Raw genomic sequence first — 13,283 nt, forward strand, 5'->3', positions numbered from 1 at the left:
GAGATGGTCTAAAATTTCTGTCGGTTAGTGTTTTTCCTTTCTTTTTTGGGTCAGTTCTGTTGGATAGTTTTGAGTTATAACTCTCAAACGAATCTAAAGCAACATTGTCACTGATAGAACCTTAGCCCACTAAGAAGCCTGAATGGGAATTTGGCAACAAAATGAGTATGGTTTCCTCTAAAAACTGGGGAAATCCAGGCCCAACCGGAACCATACATGTTTCTCATTAGTCATTACATATATAAAATAAGAAGAGTTTCAAGTGTACAGAAAATACCACCGGTGTTCTAATTGTTTTAACCGTTGATCTGAATTATAAAAAAATATATAATATATATTAATTAAAATTAACGGTTAAAACAACTGGAACACCAATGTTCTCGATATACTTAATTTTTCGATAAAATAGTTGGATTGGTACAATGGTTACTTCGTTAGAATGATTAAACAAGTGCCATGGTTTAAATTTTGTTCTAAATTTTGTTCTATGTGTATGCAACAATTTATTGTGAAAATAAAAAAAAAAATTAAAACATATAAACATATGATAGGGTTAAATATAGAGTTTTGGTCCTATAAATAATGGATTATTATTTGTCTACTTAAGAAATAGAGTTTAATTTTGATGCACATTCACACAATCGTGTAATTACATTCGTTTTTTTGGATAATCATTCACATAATCAATGTAAAAAGTAGTTATTTTTTACTGATGTGATTTACGTAATTAGATGCACATATGAAACTACTTTACACTGACATTGCATTAAAATTAAATTCATAAATAATATAATAAATCTTTTTTTACTAAAGAATATTTAACAATGAGCGATAGATATAATATGTTTATATATATATATATAGTAATCAACTTAGGTTAGCTAGTGATTAGTTCATTAATAAAACCTTAAATAAAGCTGATAAAAAAATATATATAGTTTATATAGTGCAATACTAGTTCCAAATTGTCTCCACCTTTAGCGGCTCCATTCTCTTGTTTCCTGTCTTTGTTCTATTCTTCATGAATTCATTCTCTAAAAATATGAAGATCCAAGACACCGAGCTTCTCTCTTGGAAACAATTAATAACCCCCAAACTAACTTTGCTAATATCATTGCTAATCCTTAGCATACTCATATTAATCACTCTCTCCCCAATTTCTTATTATCCTCTCTTTGGTTACTCATCACTATTGAATATAGAATCCAAACCACATCCACATGAATATGAATATGATGAGTCACAAGCATCAGAATATAATAACAAATGTGACATATTCAGAGGGGAATGGGTGCCGAATCCAGAGGCACCATATTACACAAATGAAACGTGTTGGGCCATTCATGAACACCAGAATTGCATCAAGTATGGAAGGCCTGATTCTCAGTTCATGAAATGGAGATGGAAGCCTTATCAATGTGAACTCCCTCTATTCAATCCTTGGCACTTTCTTGACATTGTTAAGGGAAAATCCATGGCTTTTGTTGGTGACTCAGTTGGAAGAAATCAGATGCAATCTATGATCTGCCTCCTATCAAGGGTATGTTTCATTTCTTCTAATAAAACTATACTCTAGTTAAAATAATGGCTTGAAATGATATGAATTTAATTTTGATATAATCTAAAAAATTTTTAAAGAATTTTAATTTTAATATATTAATAAATTTTACACGCATATTTAATTATATATTGTTATGTCAGTATAAATTATCATTTATTGTTATTAAAAAAATAATATAATTTGAATGATTGTGTAAAATAATTTATATTATAAGTATATCAAAATTAAATTTTTATTTTATTAACCAAAATATATAGTAAAATAACTTTAGAAAAAGTAACAAATTTATCTACTATGATGTCTTACCCTCTTAAATTTTTATTGGGAGCATAAAATTACTAGTTAGCATTGTTGATTGTTTGTTTAAAATTGAAACTCTTAAATCTACAAAAATCATTTTGAACTTTGAAGTAATAAATGAAGTGAATAATCATAACAATACTTCAGAGTTCAGACATCATATCTTGATCACTAAGCATATCATGGATGTCTTCCATATTTTCTACATAAATACTTCATTTTTTACCAATGTAAGACTTTTTAACTACTTAGATTAATTAATAATACGGTCTCACTATGTTACCAACAGTATATCTCTGTCAATTTCTGCCAACTCTTATTTATAATTGTGTTTTATGGAAGTGTCTTTGTGAATGTGTCTAATAAAAATGTCTTTTTTGTGATTGTGTTAAATAGAAGTGTCTTTATAGATATATTTTTTGGATGTGTCTCTTTATATATGTATTTAAAATATAATAATTAATTATTATTGGCAATAAATTGATAGATAATATATTGATACCCTATATTTTTTCTTAATAATAATTCTCAACCTTAAAAAAATACTCCAAACTCACATCTCGACACACACAAAGACCAAATCAAACAGTCGATCAATTTTATCTTATTTGATTTTATATTGATTCAAATTGTGATGTGAATTATATATGCTTTGATGCTACGTAATTTGGTAATCTGATCACATAACAAGCCTTCACCTTTACCCTACCAACTTTTATAAAAGCCGAATTGAGCTTCAATTCATTGGATTAATGATGATACCCTCTTCTCTCCCTCTTTCTAATATTAGGCAGATCGAAATCTAGAGATTTCATACATTTTGGCACTTGAAAGCCATCATTATTATCCTTCTCAATTAAGTTTTAAAGACTTGAGAGAAAAAATGAGTCATCAAGAAGTTCAATCTCCATGTATTAATCCTTATATTACACTCACGTGTCATGTTATATAGTTATTAATTATGAGTAAATGCATTTTTGTTTGTATCCTATTAATTAGTACATATAGATTAGGTGAATGGTCACTTTGATGAAGTTTCTGTTTTTGTCTCTCTCATAAAATAATCACTCTCATAGTCTCATACACGTTGAAAGATAACATAAGAAAATATCACTTATATTTTTAACATGGAATGCAACAAAAAATCAGTTAAAAAATTCAAAATTTTTTATTTTATTTTATTTTATTTTAATTATTAATTATTTTATTTTATATTCTTTAATTACTGTTGAAATAACTAAATAATATAGTCACAAAAAAAAAAGAAATAACTAAATAATATTATATATAATAAAAATATAATTATAAATATTATGTTGTTATATATCAAGTAATAATGTCAAATTATATTTCAGACTTTAATTAGTAATTTATTTGCATTGTTATATGTGTTCGCGCGCACGTTTTGTCTCTTTAATATAATTGTATATAAACACACAACACATTAAATTTTAAAATATAATTTTTCTATAATTTTAAAAATTTTAAACTGATTTCTAATATTTAATTTAATTTAATTTAATTTTCAACATTTAAAACTAATTTCAATTCCATTCTTATTATATAACTCTATTTAGTTACTAGCTATATGTAATATTATTTTCTTTTTCAATTTTATTCCTTTACTCTTAACTTCTTCTCTCTTCTTCTTTTCCTCTTCCATATCATCACGCTTTTCCATCATTAACATCATGATCATAATTACCATTAATCACTATCACTATCACCACTACCTTCACTCTAAACCCCACCATCACAATCAAAATATGAGAAGTGATAGTGGTGGTTATTGTTAATGCTATGTTTGTTTAGATGGAAAATAAGGGAAATTTAATATGGACGGAAAGAAATAGAAAGAAAATATATATTTTTATTTGTTTGGTTTTGAAAGAAAATGTAAAGTGAAAAATACACCAATAGCAAAAAGTGAAAGGAATCCACCAAAAACTTTTCTCTCCAACTAAAGCGAAAAAACGGAAGAAAAATTCATTCCATTCCATCATTCCAAACCTTACCCTTTTCTTTTTCTTCTTTTTATTATTATTATTATTATAATATAAAATTTATATTCCTAACTTGTTATATTATAAATATAATTAAATTTTGTTGTTATTATTTAATGACATTTATAAATATTTACATAATTATATACATAATAACATTATTATATAATATGAAGGATACTATTGTCATTATATAACTTAATTCATTTTTTTTTTAATTTTTCTTTTCAAACAAACAACATAAACTATTTATCTTCCAATATCTTTTCATCTTATTTTCTTTCCATCTAAACACACTCATAAAAATTAAATTTCACTTCTATTTCTTTTCTTTCTATTTCTTTTCACTCAATTTCTCTCCTTCCTATTTTTTTCCGCTCCCAAACAAAGCGTAAGAGAAAAGATGAAGAAGGAATTGAAATGGGTGATAATTTAAGTGGCGTCCATAGTTTAAAATTGAGATAATAATGCGAAAATAAAATTGAAAGAGAGAAAAAAATTAGCTAATTGTTTAATGATTGTAAAAAATAAAATTAATAATAGAAATGAGAATTAAAAGTTATTTCAAATATTAAAAATAATTTTAAATAAAATTATATATAAAAAAATAATTCTAAATTAAACTTTTCAAAAATATCAGAATAAAAAACAATACTTATTAAAATACTTTAGTTTGCATTACTTGTTCTCATAATAATGTTGAATAGCCAATTTAACTCTAATCCATTACTAGATGCTTTATTTGATCAACTTCCACAATACTATTTACCTTGCTTTTTATTATATTGATCTATTCTCTTACAAAAAATGATTGTTGAAAGAGTAGAAATTTAACATGTCATTTATTTTTAAACATGATCATAGTAAAAATAGAAAAGAGATTATTGTTATTTCAAAATTGATGATATCATTTCCACTCAATCTTTTTTTTTTTTTTTGAATTTTTCTAAAATACCTTAATTCCTAATCTCTTAACCTCTGCTGTTCAAGAAGGACATTTTATTTAAAAAAAATTAAAAATTAAATATTTAAAGAGTGTTTATGAATATAGAACAATGCTATATGAAGATACATATTTGACACAAAGTAAAGAAGATCTTCAACTATTTTATTTTATTTTGTAAATATTTTTAGTTGAAATTCACAATTTTTTTTTCAAAAATATAAAACCATATTCATGGACCCTAAATTTCACAAATTTTTAAAGTTTTTTTTTTTAATTTTCTTGTGTATTAATAGCAGTATTTGCTGGGTTTAATTACTCTGTTGGTCTCTATAGTTTCGTGAAATTTTTAATTAGGTCCCTATACTTTTTTCTTTTTAATTGAGTCCCTGCACTAAATTTTTTTTTCAATTAAGTCATTCTTAGTAATAATTGACTTAATTTTATAGAGACTCAACTAAAAAAAAAGAATTGGTATATAGACCTAAATAAAAAGAAAAAAAAGTGTAAGGACCCAATTAAAAAAAAATTTGGTACAAGAACTCAATTAGAAAAAAGTATAAAAACTTAATTAAAAATTTTTCAAAACTATAAAAACCAATAGAATAATTAAACTATTTGCTGAGTCTTCTAATTAATTAATGTTGTTAACCTCTCAGGTGGAATGGCCCATAGATGTGTCAGAAAAATCAGATTTCAATTTCATGAGGTGGAAATATCCAACCTACAATTTCACATTGGCAACTTTTTGGTCACCCCATCTCATCAAAGCCCAAGAAAGAGATTCAAATGGCCCAACAAACACTGGGCTCTTCAACCTTTACCTTGATGAGTTTGATGACAATTGGTCAACCCAAATTCAAGACTTTGACTTTGTCATCCTCAATGGTGGTCAATGGTTCTTCAGGCCAATGGTTTTCTATGAGAAGCAACAAATTGTTGGGTGCCATTATTGCCTCTTAGAAAATGTCACTGACTTGAACATGACCTATGGCTATAGGATGGCATTTAGGGCAGCATTTAGATCCATCAATAGATTAGAGAATTTTAAGGGTGTAACATTTCTTAGAACATTTGCACCATCACATTTTGAGAATGGGTTGTGGAATCAAGGTGGTAATTGTTTGAGAACAAGGCCATTTAGGAGCAATGAGACACAATTAGAAGGTTCCTTTTTGGAGTTGTATAGGATCCAATTAGAAGAGTTCAAAATTGCTGAGGAGGAAGGAAGGGACAAGGGTTTAAGGTTTAGGTTGTTTGATATCACACAATCAATGTTGTTGAGACCTGATGGCCATCCAAGTAGATATGGCCATTGGCCCAATGAAAATGTGACATTGTACAATGATTGTGTTCATTGGTGCTTGCCGGGTCCCATCGACACGTGGAGCGATTTCCTATTACACTTACTTAAGATGGAGGGTGTGAGATCTAACCATGGACAGAGTCCTTATTTGCAGAGAGATTGATTATAGTGTATATCATAAATTATATCTTATTAATCTCTTGAGTATACTATTTTTGAAACATTTTTTGTGATTTATTTTATATGTTATACATTAATTATACCAAAAGACTAATAGTGTATTTTAAATTACATAAAAATAGATATGGTTCAATTACCTTGAATTGGTTGAATAATCAATTAACGGGTATATTTAAGTAAATAATGAAAATTCGAAGTCTATTTTATATATGTAACGATCTATTTTTTCATGATTAAATTCCTGTTTTTCACCTAAAAGTTACTAAATAAGAGTTAGTCCAGATAAATGATCAAAACTCCAAGTATTTATCAGAATTGGATTAAATCTACAATACACTAATGACAACCAATTTTATATATTAAGCTTAGGATACTCAAAAAAAAAAAAAAAAAAAGGGTACCAAGCATATGAGATAAAAATAGAGTAAGTGTTGGGTCCGTTGACAATTCAAATTTTGTGTTGTATATACAATAATTTATTAATTAATAATATTTTTTAAATAAAATTTAGATTTACGCATGGATTAATTTTTAACTTATTAAATTGAAGAATATTGTGTACATAAGATACATTGGAGATAGGTTGGCACTGGACCCATTCAGTATCCCATATTTCCATGAATAAATGAAACAAAAAAGAATAAAATACAAAGTTGCTCCAACTAGTTTAATTATAAAGTGTTGTCATATAAACATTCTATTACAAGTATGGACATTTTTTTAGTTTTATATTAAAAGGAAATTATTTTATTAAAATTAATATGTAATAATAATTTTCTTGTTAAATTTGATCTAAAATGTGTCGCATTGAGCCTATATTATTAGCTCAATAATTGGTGTACATTACTGAAAGATTATTAGTTAGGGACTAGGGGGAGCTGCAAATATGGTTCATTTTCCATATTACAGTTAATAGAGAAAAATAGACCAATTTTAATATATGACAATGGGTACTTCCGAAAATATTTTTAGAAAAATCTTTTACGAACAATATTATTGGTTAGTAAATATTCTTATTTTTTTGGTTAGTATTTAATCAATAATAATATATATTTATATTTATAAGAGTTTTATATATAAAAAAATATATAATTTATATTTATATTTATCAGAATTTATATATATGAATTAATATAATTTGTATTTATATTTTTTAAAATTTATACATATAAATTAATAAAATTTATTTATTAAAAATAGTTTAATATTTATACTGATTAAATGGTGACTAAAATTACAAAAAATTAATTAAACTTTTTTTTAAAAGTTAGAAGTGAGACTCAAATCCAAGACCGTTAAATAAAGATAAAGAAACTATGATATTTGAACTATAATTCATTAGTTGGATAATTAGATTATTATATACGGAGTAAACACTCAATCCGGTCTCTGTCCATTTCTAAACCGTGACTTCAGTCATAATCTAATAATAGAATTTATCACCACAGTTCGTAAATGTAACATTTGATTTTCCTTTTATAAAAAGCCAAATACACTCGTTCTTTTCAACATGTTCTTATTGAATGTGATTTTTGTTTAAAGAATGACATATTTTTCAATAAAATGGTCAAGATTAGCAAACATGACTATAAGTATCTATTGTCACGTTTCACCATCTAAAATTTTATATGGATTATTGGAAGGTTTAGTTATTCTCTAAATTTTCAATTAGGCCTTTATATTTTTTTTTTGATTGAGTCCTTATATCATATTAGATTTCGTAATTAAATCTCTGCCGTGACAAAATATTGAAATTAATAGAATATTTCGTTAAATAAAACGAATATGTCTAATACTTGACTGAATATTTTATATAGTTTAACAGAATATTCCATTAATTTCAATATTTTTGTTACAGGAAAAGTTTAGTAACAAAATCTAATATGGTATAGGGGCCTAATTAAAAAGAAAAAAAAAGTATAAAAACTTAATTGAAAATTTGGTAAAATTATAGAGACAAAAAGAATAATTAAACCTCATTGGAATTTGGAATATAAAAGAGCCTGAAATAGTAGTATAGGGTAGCAAGCCATCAAATACGAATATTTGACTGAATTGTTATATTTGCATATTAAACACATTTTAGATACAATACTCATTTGATATTTGTTCGACACGTGTGTTTTTTATGTTTAATTGTATCTTAATAAAAAAAATAAAAGATTATGTTTCTCCAAACATGCTTGAACATATTTAAATACCATCACGTATCAATATGTCTAACTTTATTTTTAATATATATTCTTAAAATAAATTTTAAAATAATACATATTATTATTTATTAAAATAAAAGATTATTTTAAATATTTTATATAATTAAAAAATATTAAAAATATTAATTTATATTTTAATATTACTAAAATATTTAAATATTATTATAATTTATCTAAAAAATACATTATATTATTTATATATACCGTATTTTCATATCCTGTAAAAAAATAAAATTAGTGTATCTATGACATAATATATCTTGTATTCCTATCAATATCTGTGCTACATATATAAGTTATAAGCAGCAAACGATCGTTAAGAATAGAAGAGAATAACATGTGTCAAAGAAAAACAACATGACGTGAAAAAAAAAAAGGAAATTGTTTAAAAAAATGACTTGACTGGGAAGGGAAGGGAAGTGTGGCAACTGCTAAGGCAATGGCAGATAGAGTTTGTTGGATGTTTCGTTAGATTCAGTTGAACATCAATCATTTCATCACAAATTATCACAAACACTTGACATATATATATATATAGATGTTTATGCATCAGAGCCTAATGATCGCTGAAAGCTCTCGAGACATTTTTCCAACGAATGAACTAACTATAAAATTTAAGAAACATTTTAAGTATACCAAGAATACCGGTGTTTCAGTCGTTTTAACTGTTGATTTTAATTAATATATTATAAATAATTTTTATAATTTAGATCAACGATTAAAACAATTAAAATACCGGCATTTTTAATACACTTGAAATTCTTCCTAAAATTTATAATACTATGTGTAACAAAAAATTATTTACTAAATTTGTCATATTTGTATATTTTTATATATTTTTACATATTGTATGATGGTGTAGATAATTAATTTGCAATGCATTAATTTTAGCATATTGATCAGAAAATTTGTATGAATCTATCCAATGTTAACCTCAAACTTCAACCAATATATGACTAAAGTTATGTAAAATTTTCACATTCCTATTCTCTAGAATACTTCATTCAGTAGCACTATGATCATTATTATTCTATTATTTGATAGAAACGAACATGGATCGATAGGGTGGTTAATTCACTCGTTAGTCAAGTGTCAATAATTTGAGTAAAGCTCAAATTCGCAATAGATTAATATTTTGCTTGTGGAATTAGAAACTACTGTAAAAAAACCCCAAAAAAATTTTTTGATAGGAGTGGTCAAATCAATTGTTATATGTGTAGATAAAATTCAAGCTTTGCTTGATTGCTTATCTTGAAATAAATGAAAAATGTATACCCAACAACCAAAACACTGTTTCAGCCTGCCATTGATGGCATGAGAACCCCACCACATATACTCCAACACCAAACTGCATCCAAAACAGTAGTGTTGAAAATTATTTAAAAAATATATAGGAAGAATTTATTATCGGTCACAGTTTTTTGGATCATAAAGAATGAATTTATTATTATAAATTTGGGTAAACTATAAAAAATGCACTCGAATAATTTTGTTGTCGACAAAAATACACTCGAATTTTGTTATCAATAAAAATATCCTCAAATAATTTAAAAATGCAACAAAAATACCCAACATTAAATATATATTCTCAAAAAATACTTTAGAGATTGAATTTTAATGTGATGTTTTGCAAGTATGAATAAAAAAATGAGATATTTTTATTTTTAAATTTGGTGATTTTCGCTAAATATATATTTTTTGTGATTTTTTTGTCAACAACCAATAATACTTTTAAAAAATGTGCTTAACAAAAAATACCAAATTTTAAGAATAATAATAATATCTCATTTTTTTAATCATATTTGTAAAAAATCACATCAAAATTCAATTTCTAAAACATTTTTTGAGAAATACATATTAATGTTGGATATTTTTGTTGCGTTTTAAAATTATTTGAGGAAATTTTTATCGATAGTGAAATTCGAATATATTTTTCTCAGAGAAAAATTTATTTAAGTTCATTTTTGGTAGTTTACCCTATAAATTTTGAAAGACTATTTTGTTTCATAATTTTCTTATTGGAGTTTTCGAGTGAAAATAAAAAAGAAGCTAATAATACTGAAACTGCCATATAAAAAAAGGAAAGAGTAAAGTATCGTTAAGGATAATATTGAATCACTTTTATAAACGTTAAGGATATAAATTGGACGATTTAAACGTTAAGGACACAAATAGGACTTACCCCAAACGTTGGGAACAAAAACAATACTTTACTCAAAAGGAAAAGTATAGGTAGACAATGAAAATACTAAACAATGTGATGAATAATGGATATATCGGATGTTCAATTTACTAGATATGTGAAAGCTAAGGTTATTCTAATATTAAGATTTAGGTGGGTAATTTGGAGGTGTAGTGTATTTTTACTTTATTGGGCCAATTTTAGAATTCATTGTTCACAAAAATTATTGTCTACCTAACAAAGTCTAAAGAAAAATTGTTAAGAAATAAATTGGATTTACTTTTTTTCTTTTAGTGATGAAAAGGATTGACTTCTCAAAATCAAATAATGTGAATTATCTTCAGAGGTTGATGGTGATTATAATGTGAATGTATTAGTTAATAAAAATGTGAAGTTAGAATTTACTAAAGTGATGTTAACAAAGATTAGTAATTAAATATTTATAAACTTAAGATAGCAGTTAAAACATGAAACTGTCGCCCCAAATTCAAATAAAATGTTCAAATAATATAACCATATTATACATGCACATAAAAAATAGTAATATCCGCCATAAGAATATATTTGATGTTGAAAAAATTTGATTATTCTTCTATAGAAATATTTGATTATTTCGTTATTACAGGTTTAATTATTTTGTAATAACAGATTTAATTATTATTCTAATAATGATTATTTTAAAAAAATTATGTATAAATATATAATAGCTAATTGAGTAGTTAATTTTTAATATTCATAAAATATTTTTAATATGTTAAATGTATTAACAACTATAATTGAATTTATAGTAATGATTTTATTTTTTGTTGCAAACTAGAGATTTTCAACAAATACATGGTTTAGGGCGAAAGTTAGTGCACTCCAGGTAAAGTAGGGAGTGCAGCACTCTTTAAAAGTTAATCTATTATCAAAAGTTATCAGATAAATTAAATTTATTTATTATTGTTATTATTTTTTTCTTGTCATGGATGGAACAAACAAATCGGCACTAACAAAAAAACTAATTCCCTTGTTTAACATAAGACGACCTTTACACCATAAAAGTATTCAGAAAAATTTGATCGAATTCCTCCATTACTCTGTTATTATCGATGTGATGTCTTCAAACATTTTCACTGTTTTGTTTGCTGGCAAGTGCTTCCACCATGGTTCTAGCTAGCCACAGATTTTGACGCTCTTGAACCCACCCCATTCCACCTCTACCATAAATGACCTTGAAAATCTGAAAAATTGCTGCTGAAAAGGAAGACACATGTCTCTCGTCGCGGTGCTGATTGACTAACTCCAAACGCAAAAACAGATTCTGTAGAAGAACTCCGGTCTCCATAAAAGCGCCATTATTCTCAAATGACGACGCAGTCAAAGCACAAAATACATGGCAATTACAATAAGTCTATTATCTTTTATTTTAAATTATCCTCAACGTGTAAGTAATAGAATGAAAAATTAAAATACAATTATATTTAAACAATTATTTGTATTATTTTTTATTAATTTATTCAAAAAATAATTAAATGTTGAAGCTAATTGGTATAAAATATTACAGATATAAAACTAAGAAAAATTTTTATTTGTATAAGAATGAGCCTAATAAATAATTATTCTATTTAATATATAATTAAGAGTATTTTTTTTTGCCAACGAACTATAATTCAAATGACATAATCTTTCTATATTCACCTAAGAGTTGGTAAAAAAAAAAGAATACTTCTTCCTTTTATTAACTTTTTTAAACATTAATTATTTATTTTACATGCAATATAGAAATAAATGAATATAATATTTATTGAGTAGACGCAGTTACATAAAATTTTTTTGTTGTCATAATATTTGACCAAAGAAAAGAAAATGTTATTTTAAGAAAAACTAATAATATATTTTTAATAATATTCTTAATACAAAATAATAAATTTTAAATATTTTTTAAATAATATATATTAACTAAAATAATATAATTATCCCAAATAATATATTATAAATATAGTAAAATAACATATTTCAATAAAAAAATTGTTAATAAAAAATTATATAAATATTTTTTATATAAATTTTGTTTTGTCTAAAATAAAATTATTATATGTTTGTTTGTTTTTTACGTTGTATATATATATATATTTTTAATTAAATTTATATAATATAAAATCTTTTATTATTTTATTTATATTTAATATTTTAATTTTATTTCACACAAAATAAAATTATATATATATATATATATATATATATATATAAAACACAAATTTTTTTATTATTATATTTATATTTAATATTATAATTTTATTTCACATAAAATAAAATTTATTTAAATTTTAATATTATATATATATATATATATATAACACAAAATTTTTTATCTTTTTGTTATATTTAATATTATAATTTTATTTTACACAAAACAAAATTTATTTAAATTTTAATATTATATACATAATATATATTTAATATTATTTTTTTTAAGATTTTAATATATCTTTTATTTTTCTGGTTATTTAGTACATGAATTTTTAACTTATTTTTTATGTATTATTTATTTTAATTTTAAAGTTTAATAACTTTTTTTTGTACAGATATGTTGTTTTTAATATTTATATAATA

General features: G+C 24.3%; 1 protein-coding gene across 1 annotated transcript; it reads left to right on the forward strand.

The window, feature by feature from the left end:
• The first annotated feature begins 968 nt into the window (after nucleotides 1-968).
• On the forward strand, nucleotides 969-6,328 carry LOC112782289 (protein trichome birefringence-like 19). Its single transcript, XM_025824634.3, has 2 exons — nucleotides 969-1,540; nucleotides 5,467-6,328. Exons 1-2 carry the CDS (start codon nucleotides 1,022-1,024, stop codon nucleotides 6,274-6,276), a joined length of 1,329 nt encoding a protein of 442 aa, XP_025680419.1. The 5' UTR covers nucleotides 969-1,021; the 3' UTR covers nucleotides 6,277-6,328.
• The last annotated feature ends 6,955 nt before the right edge of the window (nucleotides 6,329-13,283 follow it).

This window comes from Arachis hypogaea, chromosome 20 (assembly GCF_003086295.3).
Source record: "Arachis hypogaea cultivar Tifrunner chromosome 20, arahy.Tifrunner.gnm2.J5K5, whole genome shotgun sequence".
Taxonomy (NCBI): domain Eukaryota; kingdom Viridiplantae; phylum Streptophyta; class Magnoliopsida; order Fabales; family Fabaceae; genus Arachis; species Arachis hypogaea.